Source organism: Delphinapterus leucas, chromosome 15 (assembly GCF_059928025.1).
Source record: "Delphinapterus leucas isolate spDelLeu-1000000601 "Yukka" chromosome 15, BTC_Dleu_Yukka2, whole genome shotgun sequence".
Taxonomy (NCBI): Eukaryota; Metazoa; Chordata; class Mammalia; order Artiodactyla; family Monodontidae; genus Delphinapterus; species Delphinapterus leucas.
The window spans coordinates 18,834,884-18,850,623 of record NC_143143.1 but is presented as its reverse complement, the minus strand read 5'-3'; the positions used below and the strand labels follow the sequence as shown (position 1 = coordinate 18,850,623).

Sequence of the window (15,740 nt, the reverse complement as noted above, 5' to 3'; positions counted from 1 at the left end):
AGCTTTACCTCCGGATTTCTATAGATATACCTTTTTATTGACAGGTAAAAGACAAAATGGGGAAATACATTTGCTGTATACGAGACAAAGGTTCTGTCTATACTGCTGGGACAATGTAGACTTCTAATCCATCATTCGTCCACCTCTGTGAAAGGGAATTCTAATATTGGCTTGTGGAAGTCATTTTGGTCCACAGCAGAGGAAATTCATAATATGTTTTCAACAGTCAGATAGCCTAGGTTGTGTTGTATTCACAAACCAATCCTCCACGTCTCAGGAGCTGAGAACAAGCAAGGTTTATTTTTTGTTCATGATACAAGTGATCAGGGGCTGGCTCTTTACTGTCCTTGCTCAGTGTGGAGGATTGAATAGATGGCAGCCAAGAGGGGCTCAAGCCCCCTCTTGCACAATTGCCAGGCAGGAAAAACATTCCCACCGGTAAATCTCCCGCTGTGTTTCAAACCTTCTTCCTGGAAGAGACAGTCTCACTTCCTCTTGCTTCATTAGCCAACACGGCACAGAGTCACACCTAACTTCAAGGGGCCAAGAAAACACATGCCTCCCGTGGGCCACAGGAGAGCCGACAGTATTTGCTGAATGGCAGTGATGACAGCTATACACTTATCCGCCCCATTTATTGCCTTTTCCAAAGCTGACTGTTGCTTTTTGTTTGTTGTTGATTTTTTAAAAATTCCCTCAGTTACGTGAGTTATATACATCCTTCTAGTAAATTTCTTTAATAAAAAACTGAACCAAACCGAAGTTGGTCAGAGTTAGTTTCCATTGCTTAAAGAAACCCAAAAAACTATCGAAAGCTTTGGACTTGGCATTATCAATGCAACTGAGCAGCTTAGGAAAGTGAACTTGAGCTGACACATTCTGCTGGTTTTGAAGAAAGGGCACACACATATTTTTCACGGATAAGGTTTTAATAAGAAAAGAAGACCGGCATGGATGAGCCAATATTTAGATCCAAACAATTATTGGTAGCCACCACATGTCAGGCAGGGAGCCAGGTATTTTTGCATATGCTCTGTAAGTCAATTTGATTCTTTATAAAAACAATTTGGGGTGAGTCTTATTGTCCATAATTTATATATGCTGAAGATGAGGCTCAGGGAGGTGAAATGACCTGTCCGAGAGAGCCACTTAGCTAGCAAATGACAGCTTTGTTTTAATTCTATTGTCTGACCATATGGAGATGAAACAATGATGCAGCGTGCATGTTTGAATGGTAGGTACTGTTTGGTTTGGCAATGTGACTGTGAGACACATAAAAGGTGGAAGGGCACCCTAGTGCAAAGGTAAAGAGGTTGGAGTCTATGAGTTCGGAGGCAGTGAGAGGAAGGGTACAGAGTCACTGAGGGCATTTGTAGAGCTCTGTCTCAGAAATACTGTGCCCTAGGATGAATAGAAACAGGCACGTTTGGCTCAAGGGAGGCCTGGAGAGCAGTTGGAGGAATATTGCAAAAACTCAGATAGGCCTTAATGAGCATGGGTGTTGGCAGTGGAAACAGAAAAAAAAAAAAAAATTCTATCTGGTCTCCAGATCCATTGGGATTTGCTGAATGAAGTCTGGGTTCTCCCTATGTAGATAGCTCCTGCTTTTTATTGTAGGTTTCTCAAGAACTCGCTTCCAGAAAAAGCCTGGATCAAGAGTAGAAAAAAATAGACAACTGCCTAAGTGAGAAATCTACAAAACTCCTCTGGTCCCCAAATCACCTCTTCGCCATCAGTTGTGGGGCTGACACCTGACCAGTGGGGCTCCATTCTTTCAAGAGTCTTTTATTAAAGTGTGACTATTTGGGGACAAGAGGGAGAAGGGATTCTGGGAAATTTCCTCCTTAGCATCGTCCAGGCAAGTAACATAAATACAGGGGGACAATCTGGGTGCCCCATGAAGAATACGGCATACGTGCTCCACCTAAAGGAGGCTTCTCAGCTCTGGCTGAGGGGCCCAAATCTGCTGGATCTGTTATTTCAACAGAAACCTCATCTCCAGATTTTTTTTTTTTTTTTTACTGGAAAGCCCTTAATATTTAAGTACTGCAACTAGCTGAAATTTCTTCATATCACTGTGCTGGCCTCATTCAGCTTTACTGGTCACCAGTTTGCCACCTCTGGGTTAAATTTTAACACAGTTTTATCAAAACCTTGCCAAATGTGGAAAAGCACATCTTAATAAAACTAGATACAAAGAAGGTTTATTTGGATTGCTGAGAGGGTAGATGGAAAAGTTTGGGCACTTGGACTACAGGGTGGCCCTGGGCCACATGTTGAGTAGCCTGGTGCCTGGGCCTGCAAAGGGAGATGGGGCACGGCAGCGGCAATATGTGCTGCCACTGGGGCCTCCTGGCTGACCACCCAGAGCTGGGCTTGGAGTGGGAAGAGAGATGGGCCAAGCTCGCGGTTTCTCCCAGCTCTCGCTGGCCCCTTCCCATTAACATTACAGTAATGGAGTCGTCTGGTGTTTGAAAAAAGCATCTCTAGTTACACGGAATGATTTACAGGACACCAGACTCTGCATTTCAGAGGTCTCCAGTGTACCGTAAAAAATATATTATAAAGGAATAATCTTTATCTGAACTAAAGCTGCAGTGAAGGAAACTCGTGTCCAGCTGAGAGCAGCAGTGAGCTTTGGTTCACTCAGGGAAAAGTCCGTGTTCTTCATCTTATTTGATTAACATTTGCTTCCCCTCTTTGGCACTAGGTATCTAGTTAATATTTAGACATTATATACCTTTTCTTTCAGCTGTTGTTCCCATTATATGATCAAACAAAACCGGAGATGCCAAACACATCTGTGAAAACAGACAGACCCGCCAGGCACCCAGCTGTGGCTGGCAGGGTAAATGGGACTCAGCGAGCCAGCCCCTGGGAGATACTGGCCCTGGGTGGGTGCAGGGGCAGCCCCTGTCCCCAGCAAGCAGAGTTGATTGCTCTGCCTCTCCCTCCCGTTGCAGACTCCCAATTCCCCCACTTCCAAGAAGCAAGGCTCTAGTTTCGAATCTCCCAAATCCTTCTGATGTTTACCATTACCTCCCCAGGAGAGGGAGGTGAGGGATGGAAATCTCGCTGAAAAGAATGCACTTAAAAAAAAAAAAATCAGTGAAGCGATGCACAGACACCCTGCAATGCAACTTGTCTCTGCTTCTTAGATGTTTAGAGCGATGACGGTCTCAGCCGGTTTCAGTCCAGGGAAATCTAACTCCTTTCGCGGCAACGCCCCCAAGGGCCGCAGGTGTACCTCTCGTTAAGGGTGTAGAGAAAGGGACAGCCTCATTTTTCGGAGCAGAAAGCGCAGTCCCCCTGTGGCGGGACAGAGGCAAAAACTCTGTGGGTAGGGAAACCTGGGGGTTTGTGTCCAAGCTCAACCCGTCAGGAGCTTCAAGATAAGATGGGGAGGCTGGAAAGACGGAAGTTGGAATGAGAGAGCTGTTATGGAGCAGAAACCACTCCTGGACCAAAGGCAGGAGGATATCCAGGGTTAGAGAAGGGCGCGTCAGGGATGGGCCGAGTTTGCCTGGAGTCCCAGGGGGAAAGGGGACAGCGAGAGCTCGGTGAGCGGCACCGGCGGCGGGCGTCTGGCTCTATGTCCCTAAAAGTACTGGGAGAGGGATGCAGAACCCAGCATCCCATGCTCCCAGGGGAAGGGAAGCACGCGGGGTGCGGCGGGGAACACCTCCAGCGAGTGCTTGCCGAGCGGGGGGGCGGGGAGTACGAGCTCAGCTTCCCCAGGTGCCCCAGCCCTAGCGCACGCCGCCCCACCCCCCCCCGCAGGCGCGCGCGAGGCGCACTCCCCATTCCCTCGGCGGCGCAGGGCGCGCGCCCGGCCCCCTCCGCCTCCCTGCCGCGCCTCTCCTCTCTCCCGGCAGAAAGTTAGCAGCGGGGAAGGAACTCTGGGCTGCAACAGCGCGCGGCGGCGGCGGCAGAAGCTGAAGCGGGAGCCGCGGCGGAGCCGGGGAAGCTGGGGCGCTGCAGACGGAGAAGGTGCAGCCGGCGGGTCCGCGCGCCCCCCTCGGGCCCCTTGCCAGAGGCTGAGGGGGGTGGTGGGGGGCCCCCCGGACGCCGCGAGGAGAGCGGGGAGGGGGGCCATGCGGCCGGGTTCCCCCCCGGCGCAGCGGGACAGCGGCCAGGGCCGGGGGCGCAGCGGCGTCGCTTCATGCAGCCGGGGCGGCTGGGCAGCGGCGGCGGCGGCGGCGGCGGCGGCGGGGGCGGCGGCTGAAACCATGTCCGGGCAGCGCCGGGGGCCGCCGCCGCCGCCGCCGCCGCCGCGAGCCGGGAGCCGCGATGGCCCAGTGGTCCGCACCTCCTCCGCCTCCGCCTCCACCTCTCGCCGCGCCGCCGCCGCCCGGCGCCTCTGTTAAGGGCCCGCCGGCGCGCAAGCTGCTTTTCATGTGCACCTTGTCCCTGTCCGTCACCTACCTGTGCTACAGCCTCCTGGGCGGCTCGGGCTCCCTACAATTCCCCCTGGCGCTGCAGGAGCCGCCGGCCGCCGCCGCCGAGCCCCCGCCAAGCCCGCCGCCACCCTCGCTGCCGCCTCCCCCCGTGCGCCTCGGCGCCCCCTCGCAGCCGCCCGCGCCGCCGCCGCCGGACAGCGCGAGCCGCGGGGAGCCGCCCGAGCCCCCCGAGCAGCCTTCCGCCCCCGGGGCCGACGGCTGGGGGCTGGCGAGCGGCGGCGGGGGCGCCCGGGACGCCTGGCTCCGGACCCCTCTGGCCTCTGGCGAGATGGTCACGGCGCAGAGCGCGCTGCTGGAGAGGGAAGCGCAGGAGTCCAGCACCACAGACGAGGAGCTCGCAGGCCGGAGGGCGGCCAACGGGAGCAGCGTGAGGGGCGGCGCCGTCAGCACCCCCGACTACGGGGAGAAGAAGCTGCCACAGGCCCTTATCATCGGGGTCAAGAAAGGAGGGACCCGGGCGCTGCTGGAGGCGATCCGAGTGCACCCGGACGTGCGGGCGGTGGGCGTAGAGCCGCACTTCTTCGACAGGAACTATGAAAAGGGACTGGAATGGTACAGGTAGGACCCCGAGCTCGGCGGATGGGATAGGCGCGTAGGGGAGACCAGCACGGGAAGCTGCCGCTCCCCTGGCCCTTGGGGATCCGGGCAGCGTCCCGAGAGGTCTTAACCCCGCGCGGGCTCTGCGCACCCTGGCGGAGCTGCTCTGGGGGAGCGGCGGAGAGGGCTGGAGGCTAGCCAGGGATCACTTAATTCCAGGGCGAGGAGAGAGGGGTCCCCCTGATCTGCCTGCCTCAGGCTCCTCGTCCAGGGAGCTGCTTTCCGAATCTGCCTAGTTCCAAGCCTGGTAATCCCCAGCCCTCGTGCCCCCGGGGTGTTTCCTAACCCAGGCTCTTGCGGGGCTGTGCGCTTCTGTGCTGGGGACGCTGAGGAATGGACAGGACAGCTAGATTGACCAGAGGGCTTTGGGATCCCCTAGAATCTCTCAAAATCGCCCTCAGACGCATTTGCGTGGCTGGAATCCAGTGTTTTCAGTTCAGAGCAAAATGAACAGGGAACAGTTAAATGGATGATGCTGGCGAGTTCGGGCTTTCTAGTAAAAACTCAGGATGTCCCCCCGTCTCCAGAACTTTCTATCCCTCTTGGGCTGCATGAACACTGGGTTGATTTTGCATCAGGAGTATCCGTGCCTACATGACAGTTGGTGCCCTAAGAGTTTTCATGCCCTGCACCTGTGCCCTTTCTAACCTGTGCCTCCTTTGCAACATATTGGAGCTTGTATCTAGTGAGTTGTTTGTTCATCTCCCTCCTTTTCCACCGTCTGCCAGCGTTGAGGGAAAGGGAGAAGAGAGGAGTAGTAAGTTAAGTGTGGGTAAAATAAATTAATAATCCAGCGTCGTACCCCCGCCCCCTCCTTTCCTCTTGTTTTTTAATTTCTTTGGAAAACAGATCTGGATGGCTGGCCCCATCTCGGTTGTATCTCAGTAATTAATTGCAATTGTCAACCAGAAACACAGGCTTTGTCAGTTAAAGTGATGTTATCATCTTAACAGAGCCAATAGGTAAAATAAGGATTGTTTCCTGACAAGTCACCTTCTTGTTAAAGAGATGTGTTCTAAGTTTAAATTACAGCCTAGGAAAGTTTTAGAAATAACTTAACTTTGGAAATATATGATAAATGTGTGTATTGTGATTGATTTCTTTCCATTTTAAAAATATGCCTTATGCTTTCAAAGCTTGAGAGAAGTACACTTAGGGATGAACATTCCAGCACATTAAACGGAAACAGGAAATGCGACTGTTCATGTCTTGTCTGTTTCAACAGAGAGAACTAATTGCGATATTTTAGGAGGCTTCAAACAGCCCCTTCCTATCAAAATAAAAAACAGCAAATGCCTAATTTAACTGGAAAATCAGTATTTATAACATCACAAGCCATGGCTTCCAGTTTGCAATTATAATTAAAAAGGTGTTAGTGCAACAACAGCAAAAAAAAAAAAAAAAAAAGGTATGATGTCTGGGAAGGTTTCAGTTGTTTAACTGTTGATTGTAAGAATGTTCTGGTTTCTGCTGTGAGGCAGCCATGGCCCTAAGAGGGTAACTATGGCTTTTTCCAGTTCTAATTTTAAAGCCCTGTATCTTGTGAGAAGTGTCAAATGCCCTTTGGGGGAGAGGGAGGCATAAAGATCAAATCTGTCTAACACGTGTTTGGGTTGCTTTACCGCAGTTGGAAATGGAGAAGGGGGTGTTTTATTTGGATGAGTTAAAATAAAGTTGACGAAGGGTGTGTGGCGGACTGCATGTCAGGAAGTCCCATCGTAGGGTCTGGAGCATTTTCTGAATGAAAAGATAAAAGATGCCAGGTCTTCTTATGTTCTTTTATGCTGCGGCTGGGAAAAGGAGGTATGTAAACTGCCTCGCTGTCAGGACATGGCTGTTGAAGATCTGTGGTACCCTCAGCCATCACTTGTGGTATTTGGGGCTCAGTGCCCCATAGGACTAAGAGATGTAGATGGAACTGGGTTCCCTTGATCCTCACTTAAGAGGACCATGTGATATCTCTGTATCCCTCATCTCCTGCCCCAGCATCACGCCCGTGGTAGATCCTTATTATGGTTAGTAGTGCTGATTGGAGTTGCTGGAGGAGAATCTATCTAACGTAGAGGAATCATTTTCCACCCAAACCTGGCTGTTGAGATGACTCCCAGAAACCCTTTGGATCCTAGGATAGCTCTCTAGCCTTAACAGGGGCAGCAGTCTTTTGAGGGCATTTTGGGGATTTCCGTTGGCCGCATCTCTTCAGGCTCTTCTCTCCCTCTCCCTTCCTCCTGGTTCCCTGGTCCCAGTCTTTTAAATGGTGGCATCTGTACTTAAGTGGTTACATTTCCTCCCCATATGCCTTGTACCTTATCTGGAATCTTACTCTATTTGCCTGATAGAGATTCACAGGTTAATTAAAGGTTTTGATCCCCTCTTCCCATTATTTGTTTTGTTTTTCTTTTTCATTTCAATGCGCTTCCCAGTAGCCTACTGATTCCGCGGGTGATCATGGTTGTTGTGATTTCCATGAGAAGGGAGAGAAGGAAGAAATTGGGGCTGCTCTCCGCAGAGCTGGCAAGGGTTTCCTCATATTCAACTAAGCAGCCCCAGTTTTATTTCCTTGGTGTCACTCCGGTCATGTCTGAATCCGGGTTTTGCTTTCGCGTATGCTGTTGATCTAATGTGATTTAAAAACACATTTGCGATTAGAACATATGCATCAGATTTGCAGGACAGGATAGACTGATGGATTAGGGTGCGTTAAAGCTGTGGAACAGCAAGCCTCATTTGGTGGGTTGACACAGGCCAGGGATTAATAAGTGGGGGTAGATTAAACTCTCCATCCCTCCCCCCCTCAAAAAATTAAAAGGGCAAAGCCACAATACGCCTTTCAATATGCGCTAATGCACACTGGGCAGAGACCTTAAACTCCTCTAAGGGGTGGGACCTTGTGGCAGGCCAAGTGGCTGCCACGGCAGAACTCATTAAAGTGACGGAAATGACTTGGGCTGTGGTCTCCCTCGTGGATTACAGACCGTACAGTGACTGCGACCACTTTGCTTTGGAAACCACTCAGCTGTAGGGTGACGCGAAGTGACCCTCCATGGTTTCAAGTTGTCTTCACTGCCAGCAGTTACTACACACATCCTGTCGGCTGGAGGGAGATAGCTGGCGCTCGGTAGGCATGCTTATGCTACACAGAGGACAGTGGTCCACAGCATCATTCGGACGTGGTGTCCAGAGAGAGAAAGAAGGAGGGCAGCATAAGGCACTGGCGCGTACTGAACGCCTGTTATCCTGGTGGTTTGCGTTTTATAGACGTATTATCACATCTGGGTGGCATGATGAGGCTGTGAGCAAAAGAACAGCATTTCTGCTTTACAGTTGGCTCCCAGAGGGTAAAACAACTTGCTCGAGGTTGCTCAGCTGGCCAGTGGTTGAGCTGACATTTGAAGCCACGTCTGTCCAAAGTGCTGGTATATAGAGTGCTAGCAAGGTCTTTTCCTTCCTTCTTTCATTCAGCACACATTTAATGATACTTAATATGTGCGCAGTGTACTGTTTTAGGTGCTGGGGGTGAAGGGGTGAACAAGACAGGTGAAGCACCTGTTCTCTTGGAACTGATGTATATTAGTGGGGGTGGGAGTGGGAGAAGGGGAGACAGCAAACAAACAAGTCTTTCTGCTTACTCTTGTAATGTGGCTACTAGAAAATTAAAATTTACACTTGTGACTCCTGTTATATTTATTTCCACCGGGCAGCACTCCTGTAGAGCAGTGCTTTTTAAACTTTAAATGCACACAAAACATGGGGAGCGGGGGTGGGGAGTGGTGGTGTTAACGTGCAGGTTCTGAGTCCGTAGGTCGGGGAAGGGGCCTGAGATTCTGCATTTCCGATTTCCAAGGTGATGCTGATGCTGCTGATTCCTGGACCTCCCTTTGAGTAGCAGCGGCCTAGAAAGTAATTGGTGTGTGTGTGTGCAAATGCGTGTGCATGTGTTATTTTACATCAAATGATGAGGGAAGACCTCTCTGTGGAGGTGATATAAGTGTCATGAAAGAGTAAGATCCTCCCATGTGAAGACCTGGGTGGAGAGGTTTCTAAGCAGAGGGAACAGCAAGTGCAAAGGCTCTGAGGTAGAAACAAGCCTCATGGCTTTTCAAAGTGTCCTTTCATTATTCCAAAAGCACAGTGTTTGTAGCTGCGGAAAACTGGGTTCAAAACCTGGCTTTGCAACTTACTTGTCGGATGATCTGGCTTGGATAACTGACATAACATCACTTGCCTTCCGTTTATCTGAGAGTAATTCCTTCCTGGCAAGGTTGTTAGGAAGAATAAATTAAATACTAAAAGTGAATATATTTTCGAAACAAAAAGTGAGTATCCTAGAGCAGAAATGCAAATGAACCCAACTACTGAGTTTTGGTCTCACATGCTTTACCTTCTGTCACAGCCGTCCTAATACTGACTGGAGGCTCTTATTGGGGATGTTTTTGGGAAAAGCCTAATAATGATTGGCTTTGAAATCTACGTCTGCTTAACCTTTTCAACCAAGGGTCACCAACTCAGATGCCTTCAGGGCTCATGTGGATAATATACATGAGTGAAATAGACTAGGTAGGGAGAAACTGGGGCACAGATGTTCTTTCCAAAGGAGCAGCTACTGCTATATTCCAGCTACTCTTTTCCATGTGCAAATGTGGCATCAGGGGAGCCAGGTCTTCCACTTGGTAAAAGGAACTGGAAATCCAGGTTTTGGTGTGAAGTGGCCTGGTTTTTAATGTTGGCAACAGATTGAGATTTCTTAAAAGCGTGGTGTGGGCCAGCACTGTAGGACAAGCAAAACACATCTGTGGGCTGGATACAGCCAGCTGGCTACTGGTTAGCGACCTTTGGTTTAAACTCATTTCAGAAAGTACCTGGCATACCCACACCCTCTGCAGTTGCCAGAATTGTGGCTTACTTGTGCTATTTTAGTTTAGATATTTTCCCCCTTAACTGATTTTGCAACAGCATGGGGGAACTACCTCTGAGATATGTTGCAACAGCAACAAAGGAAACTGGATATAAACAGGAACTGGATATAAACTGGATATAAGCAGAAAAAGACAATTCACAAATAAATTTCCCTTTTGTTCCCAGTGAACATTTTCTTGAAGGAGGGGAAATTCTCAGTTGTTCACTCCTTAATCAGGAGTATCTGTATTTGATCCGTGTAGGTCAGTTGCACTTATAAAATAGATTCTGGTCACATGGACGGAGTAAGACCTGAGAGTTTCCTAGGGTTCTAGGTTTTCTTTGCCACATACTAGTTCCACTGGATGTGAGGTTCCTTAATATCTTTCTCCCTCTCCCTCCCTCCTTCCCTCCCTTCCTTCCTTCCTTCCTTCTCTATTACTTAGATGATGAGGCTGTGTTATCTTCATAGGGTCCATTCAACCACTGAAATATTTTGGTTCTAGAACAAACACTTGTATTAGACTCTTCAGAAGGAGGAAGCTAGTCAAGTAGTAGCAACATACTTTGGAACATGTATTTGTATCTCTGAGCCTGAATCCATTGCATCCTCATTGTGTGACCTTGGGCAAATTACTCGATATCACCAAGCCTCAATTTCTTTATCTGCAGAATGGGCTCAGTAGTATTTACTTTGAAGGGATGATGTGAGGATGAAATGAAATGACATTCAAAGTGCCCTACACAGTTTGTGACATAATACATTTTCCTCTCCCCTTCTTTCATCTCTCTTTTACTCCCATTTTTTCCTTTTCCCCCTTGGTTTTCTTCTTCATTTTCCTTCCATTCTTTCCTTTTATCCTGCCTGTCAGTACAGAAGGCCCTAAAGAGAATGCGGTAATGCATTTTTCATTTGAATATAGTCTTTTATTTCAAGATTATGCCTGAATGAGGGATTTCCAACCCTGAAGCAGCTCTTAAAGTAGCTCTCCAGAGAATAATCAAAACCAGATTCCAGAATTTGGTCTGTTGTAACTTGAGCTGAAGGAGAAGAGTCTGATTGCAGGAGGTAAGTGCAACCAGAATTCTCCATAAAGGGATGGGGTAGGGAAGTGGCTAGGCTCTCTGGGCTGGCCCACTGACATTTTCTTGAGCCTGTGGTAGGAACTGGTGCTGATTGCGCCGATAGGTACAGGGATATTTAGGATGCCAAGGGCATGCTTGCCTTCAGTTTTCCTGCAGATCTGAAAGCTTTTGAGAATGCAGGATGGTTCAGGAAGACCCCACGAAACTCCCTGTCTTGAGATTTGAGATTTGGCGGCTTTTTCTGGGGAGTTCTCTAGCCATCATGACATGATTTATTTATTTTTATTTTTATTCTTATAAATCATACCAAGCATTTTTACTTTTAAATTGAGTCAGGAGAGAGGCCTCCAGACTTCAGGTGAATGAGGGATTGCTAGGGTTGCACGGTAGAAAGTTTTAAAGGTTTTGGTTTTGCATAATGGATGATATCTCTGAAACTGGTTGAACCACTGCCCTGTTAAAGTAATCCCTCGATTCCATTGGTTTCTGCGGTTTAACAGGCTCCTCTATAACTGTCTTGGGAATTTCAATCTGAAATTATAATTCACTAAGGAAGCCTTTCAGCATATCTTGCCGTTAATTAAAAGCAGGTGGTTGATTTTTTTTTTAACACTCACTAGGATTGCCTTTCTTTCAAAAACTTTTTTTTCAACCTTTATTTAAGAATGTATAAAGCATATATGGAGGAAAACAAAGCAGCACATGAATTAGGCCATATTTTTTGGTTGTAAGTGATAGAAATGGAGCTAAACCAAGAAAGATAATTATTGGCTTATTACTTAGGAAGTCTAAGGGGTAATGGCTTCAAGAAAAGCTGAATCCAGGGGCCCAAATAATGGCACTAGGTCTCTGTCTCTTTCCATTCTTTGCCATGTTTGTCTATACCTTGCTTCATTCTCAGATAGGTTGTCTCACTACATTTTAGGCAAGATGGTAAGCAGCAACCCTAGATACGTGTTTTTTTTGTTTATCAATTCTTTTGGAAAAAATTTTTCTTAAGAGCTTCTGTGAGAAATTCCTGGAGATGCTGTTGACCCAGGTTGGATCAGGTGTCCATCCTCAAGCAATCATTGTGTAGTTACTCTAGTCAGGCCTGGGGGATGTAGCCACCCCTTTGGCTTGGGGCGATGGTGGGAGTAGGGAAGCAGGGTTATTCCCAGTACAGCCATAGGGAGTAGTTTCCCCATAAAGAATGAGGTGTTTAGGGGTTCTATTGATATAAGAAGTAGGGACCAGTTAAAACCACATATTCATTAAACACATGAAGATCCACTCTGGGGAAGGCATATGATCTCTTTGACTGTTTTAAGCTGGGAAGAGGTACAAGTGGTTAGTTTGGGGAGGTTTAATGTACTTGTTATTTCAGTTATTCATTAAACCCGTATTTAATGTCAATTATGTGTCAAACATGAATCAGTCATGCCCTGTGATCTGAAAGAACTCACAGAGCAGGGAAATGAACATGTAAGTGATTACATTACAAGGTAATTAAAGTCTTGACAAAGTGCGATTTATTCTAGGAATGGAAGGATGGTTTGATCTTGGGAAATCTAATAAATACTGTGATTTACTTGTAACACTTCTCATTTAGAGAAAAATCTTATGATTATTTTATGGATGCTAAAAAGTCTGATAAAACTAAATATTTAGTTTTGATTTTTAGAACGTCTGCTAATAAAATCAGATCATACCCAAAGCAAGCATCGTATTTAATGGTGTAACACTAGAAACACTCCCATTACATCCAGAACAAGACCAGAATGCCCACTGTCATCACTATGATTTACCATTGATCAGGAATGAATAGATAATGTAGTTAGATGCAAAAAAGAATAAGAATGGGGAAGTTAGAATTATCACCATTTGCCAGTAATTTCATCTTTTTTTGGAAAACCTAAGATAAGCAATCCCCCCAACCCATGAATCTATTAGAAATAATAATAGGATTTATTAATGTGAGGAAATTACTATGCAAAATCTATAGTTTTCTTATCTGCCTATGCCAAGCATTTTGAAAATATAATGAGAGAAAATATCCTATTTATAGAACCAACCAAAGAGACAAAATAACTAGGAATAAATTTAGCAAGAATTGCAAGGGACTTGCAAGAACAAAATTTTAATACTTTCCTCAGGGGTGTCAGAGAAGAAAACAGTAAATGGAAAGAGAGCTCTTTCTCTAGGATAGCACTTCTTTTTTTTCCTTCCCCGCCCACTTCCTGCTTTCCCTCCCCCTCTCCTCCCCCCCCCTTTTTAACTGGAGATCTTTGCTACTACATTGAGGTCAGGTGTGTTTGAGAGTGGTCTGAAGATATCATCTCTAGGAACATGGCCAAAATGTTGTACTTCAAATGTAGGTGTCCCTTACTTTCTACATTTTATTTGACTGAGGAGAGGATGGTAAGATGACCACTCCTGTTCAGATTCATAAACAGTGTTAGAATTCCTCGTGGAGGGTGGGTGCTGGCTGCTTTACATCCCAAATTCAGGGCTGGTAGGATTGTGCCAAGGGGAGGATTAACAGTTGAATTGGTGTAAATTAGTAAATTTAGGTGCACTCCTGTTGCTACAAAGCAAAAAACACATCACAGACAGATGATGGTTATTTAATGGAACAGGGAGATGAAGATTTAAGATTTGGACCTGAAAGAGTCACAGTAGCAGGGTGGTAAGAATCGCGGTGGTGGACACGTATTGTATATGCCTGCTTCTGCCCTGAGCAGTGGGTTCATTCAGTCTTCTCAAGAGCCTGGTGAGACAGGTACCGTGATTGCCCACGGTGTACAGGTCAGGGAACTGAGGCACAGAGAGGTCAAGGAACTTGCTCAAGATGAGTTGGGATTCAAACCCAGGCGTTTGGCTCCAAACATACAGCAGTTCCTTTTCTTTTTCTTGAAGATATTTTTTTTGATGTGGACCATTTTTTTAAAAGTCTTTATTGAATTTGAAACAGTATTGCTTCTGCTTTATGTTTTTGGTTTTTTGGCCACGAGGCATGTGGGATCTTAGCTCCCTGACCAGGGATCGAACCTGCACCTCCTGCATTGGAAGGCGAAGGCTTAACCACTGGACTGCCAGGGAGGTCCCCAGCATTTCCTTTCATTTGTCCCCAAGCTCTTTTCCACTGGAAGGGTTGTCATCCAGCATCCTGGGGGTGAATAAGAAATGCCAGCATTTCTGTGCTAGAAGGTTTTGGTTTCCTGTGTGTGCATGGCCTACCTACAGGACAGGCTAATTGTGGGGTTTTGCCCCCAAAACAGACCATGGAAGTGTCTCCCTTTCTGTGCTGGGACCAAGCTCATTCCCACTTCAGGGCATTTAAATCTCTGTTTCCTCTTCCGGGAATTCTCTGTCCCCAGATACCTAGACTGCAGGTATCTCGTTACCTGTCCTTCAGATCTTGGCTTATATTTCAGCTCCCCCCCCGCCCCAAGATCTTTACTAACTACCTAATTTAAAGACCCTTTTCCACTTCTGAGCTTGTTACACTGTTTTATTTTCTTCAGAGCATGTATTGCTCTCCCAAATCATCCTAATGACTTACCTCTCCCTCCCCAGAAGATCAAGTCCAGCGGAGCAGGGCCTTGTCCCACATGATCTAGCCCGTCCTCTGAACCAGAAGCAGTACTTGGCACATGCTAGGCGATCCATAATGGTGGCTTATTCATCACTAATTCTGAATCAATGACTTATTGAATGAAAGGGGTACCTTCTTTGTGCTGTTTTCTTTCAAAACCCCAGGCTTCTGCAAAGAAATCACACACTCACATTCCTTGGGAACTCTGGCTAAGGATTGTTCTCAGCTCTTTCACGTACTATTTTTGCAAGACTATTTTGGGTACAAGAAAGAGAAACCCACTCAAACAAGCTGTGTGGGCTAGACAGTCTCCCCAAAAGGTCCCAGCGGCATACCACGTTATCCCATTTATTCTTCTCGGCAGCCTCGTGAAGTAGATACTGTCTTATCCCAGTGTTACAAATAAAGAGAATGAGACTTCAGAAGGGCAGGTGACGTTCCCGGGGTCACACAGCAGGTGTCTTTACATTGTAACAGGGGGCTTTTGGTTCCTAGCCTTTGTTGCTGTAGTTGCCAAAGTTTTAGAAGAGCCTGGATTATTCCTGACAGACTGTTATGCTCCAAGAGTAGTTTAGATGGTGTTTCTCTAAATGCATTATCAAAATGACATTATTGCCATTTAACAATCAAACAATTACATCGAGGCTGTGTTCGATTTGTTGCTCACTATAGGTGCAGATACACCTTTCTGCCTCCAGGTTAAAGCCTCTACAGGGGGTTGGAGGTTTGGGTGTCCCCGGAGCTGAGGAAATTTGAGTCAAACTGCTTGAGTGCCTTTATCATAGGGCAGTTTGCCTGCTTGGAGCTCTGTGATGTTTAGAAAAGAAAGCTGAACCTAAAATCAGAAATTAAAGATTTGGAGTCTGAGCTCTGTGTCTACCTTGCGTTGTGTGCATAGAGAGTATTTAGCCTTTGAGCCTTTGTTTTCTCATCTCTAAAATGGGAACAACAGTTTCTAATAACCCCGCAGTGATTTTGCAAGGGCAGAATAACGGTGATGTGCTCACATCTGCTTTGTGTACATTCTGTAGTTGTTGTTAATCCACGCGCATTTTCATGAACTCCCCCAGGTAATTGGTTTTCTGGAATGTTGCACTCCAGGGAGTATCTGAAATACAGGACAA

General features: G+C 47.1%; 1 protein-coding gene across 1 annotated transcript in view; it reads left to right on the top strand.

The window, feature by feature from the left end:
- The first annotated feature begins 4,290 nt into the window (after positions 1–4,290).
- HS3ST4 (heparan sulfate-glucosamine 3-sulfotransferase 4) overlaps positions 4,291–15,740 on the top strand; it is a 396,199-nt gene continuing 384,749 nt past the window's right edge. Inside the window, exon 1 of the mRNA XM_022588481.2 lies at positions 4,291–5,018. Within this exon, the coding sequence (XP_022444189.1) occupies positions 4,291–5,018 (728 nt within the window). The remainder of the gene's footprint in view (positions 5,019–15,740) is intronic.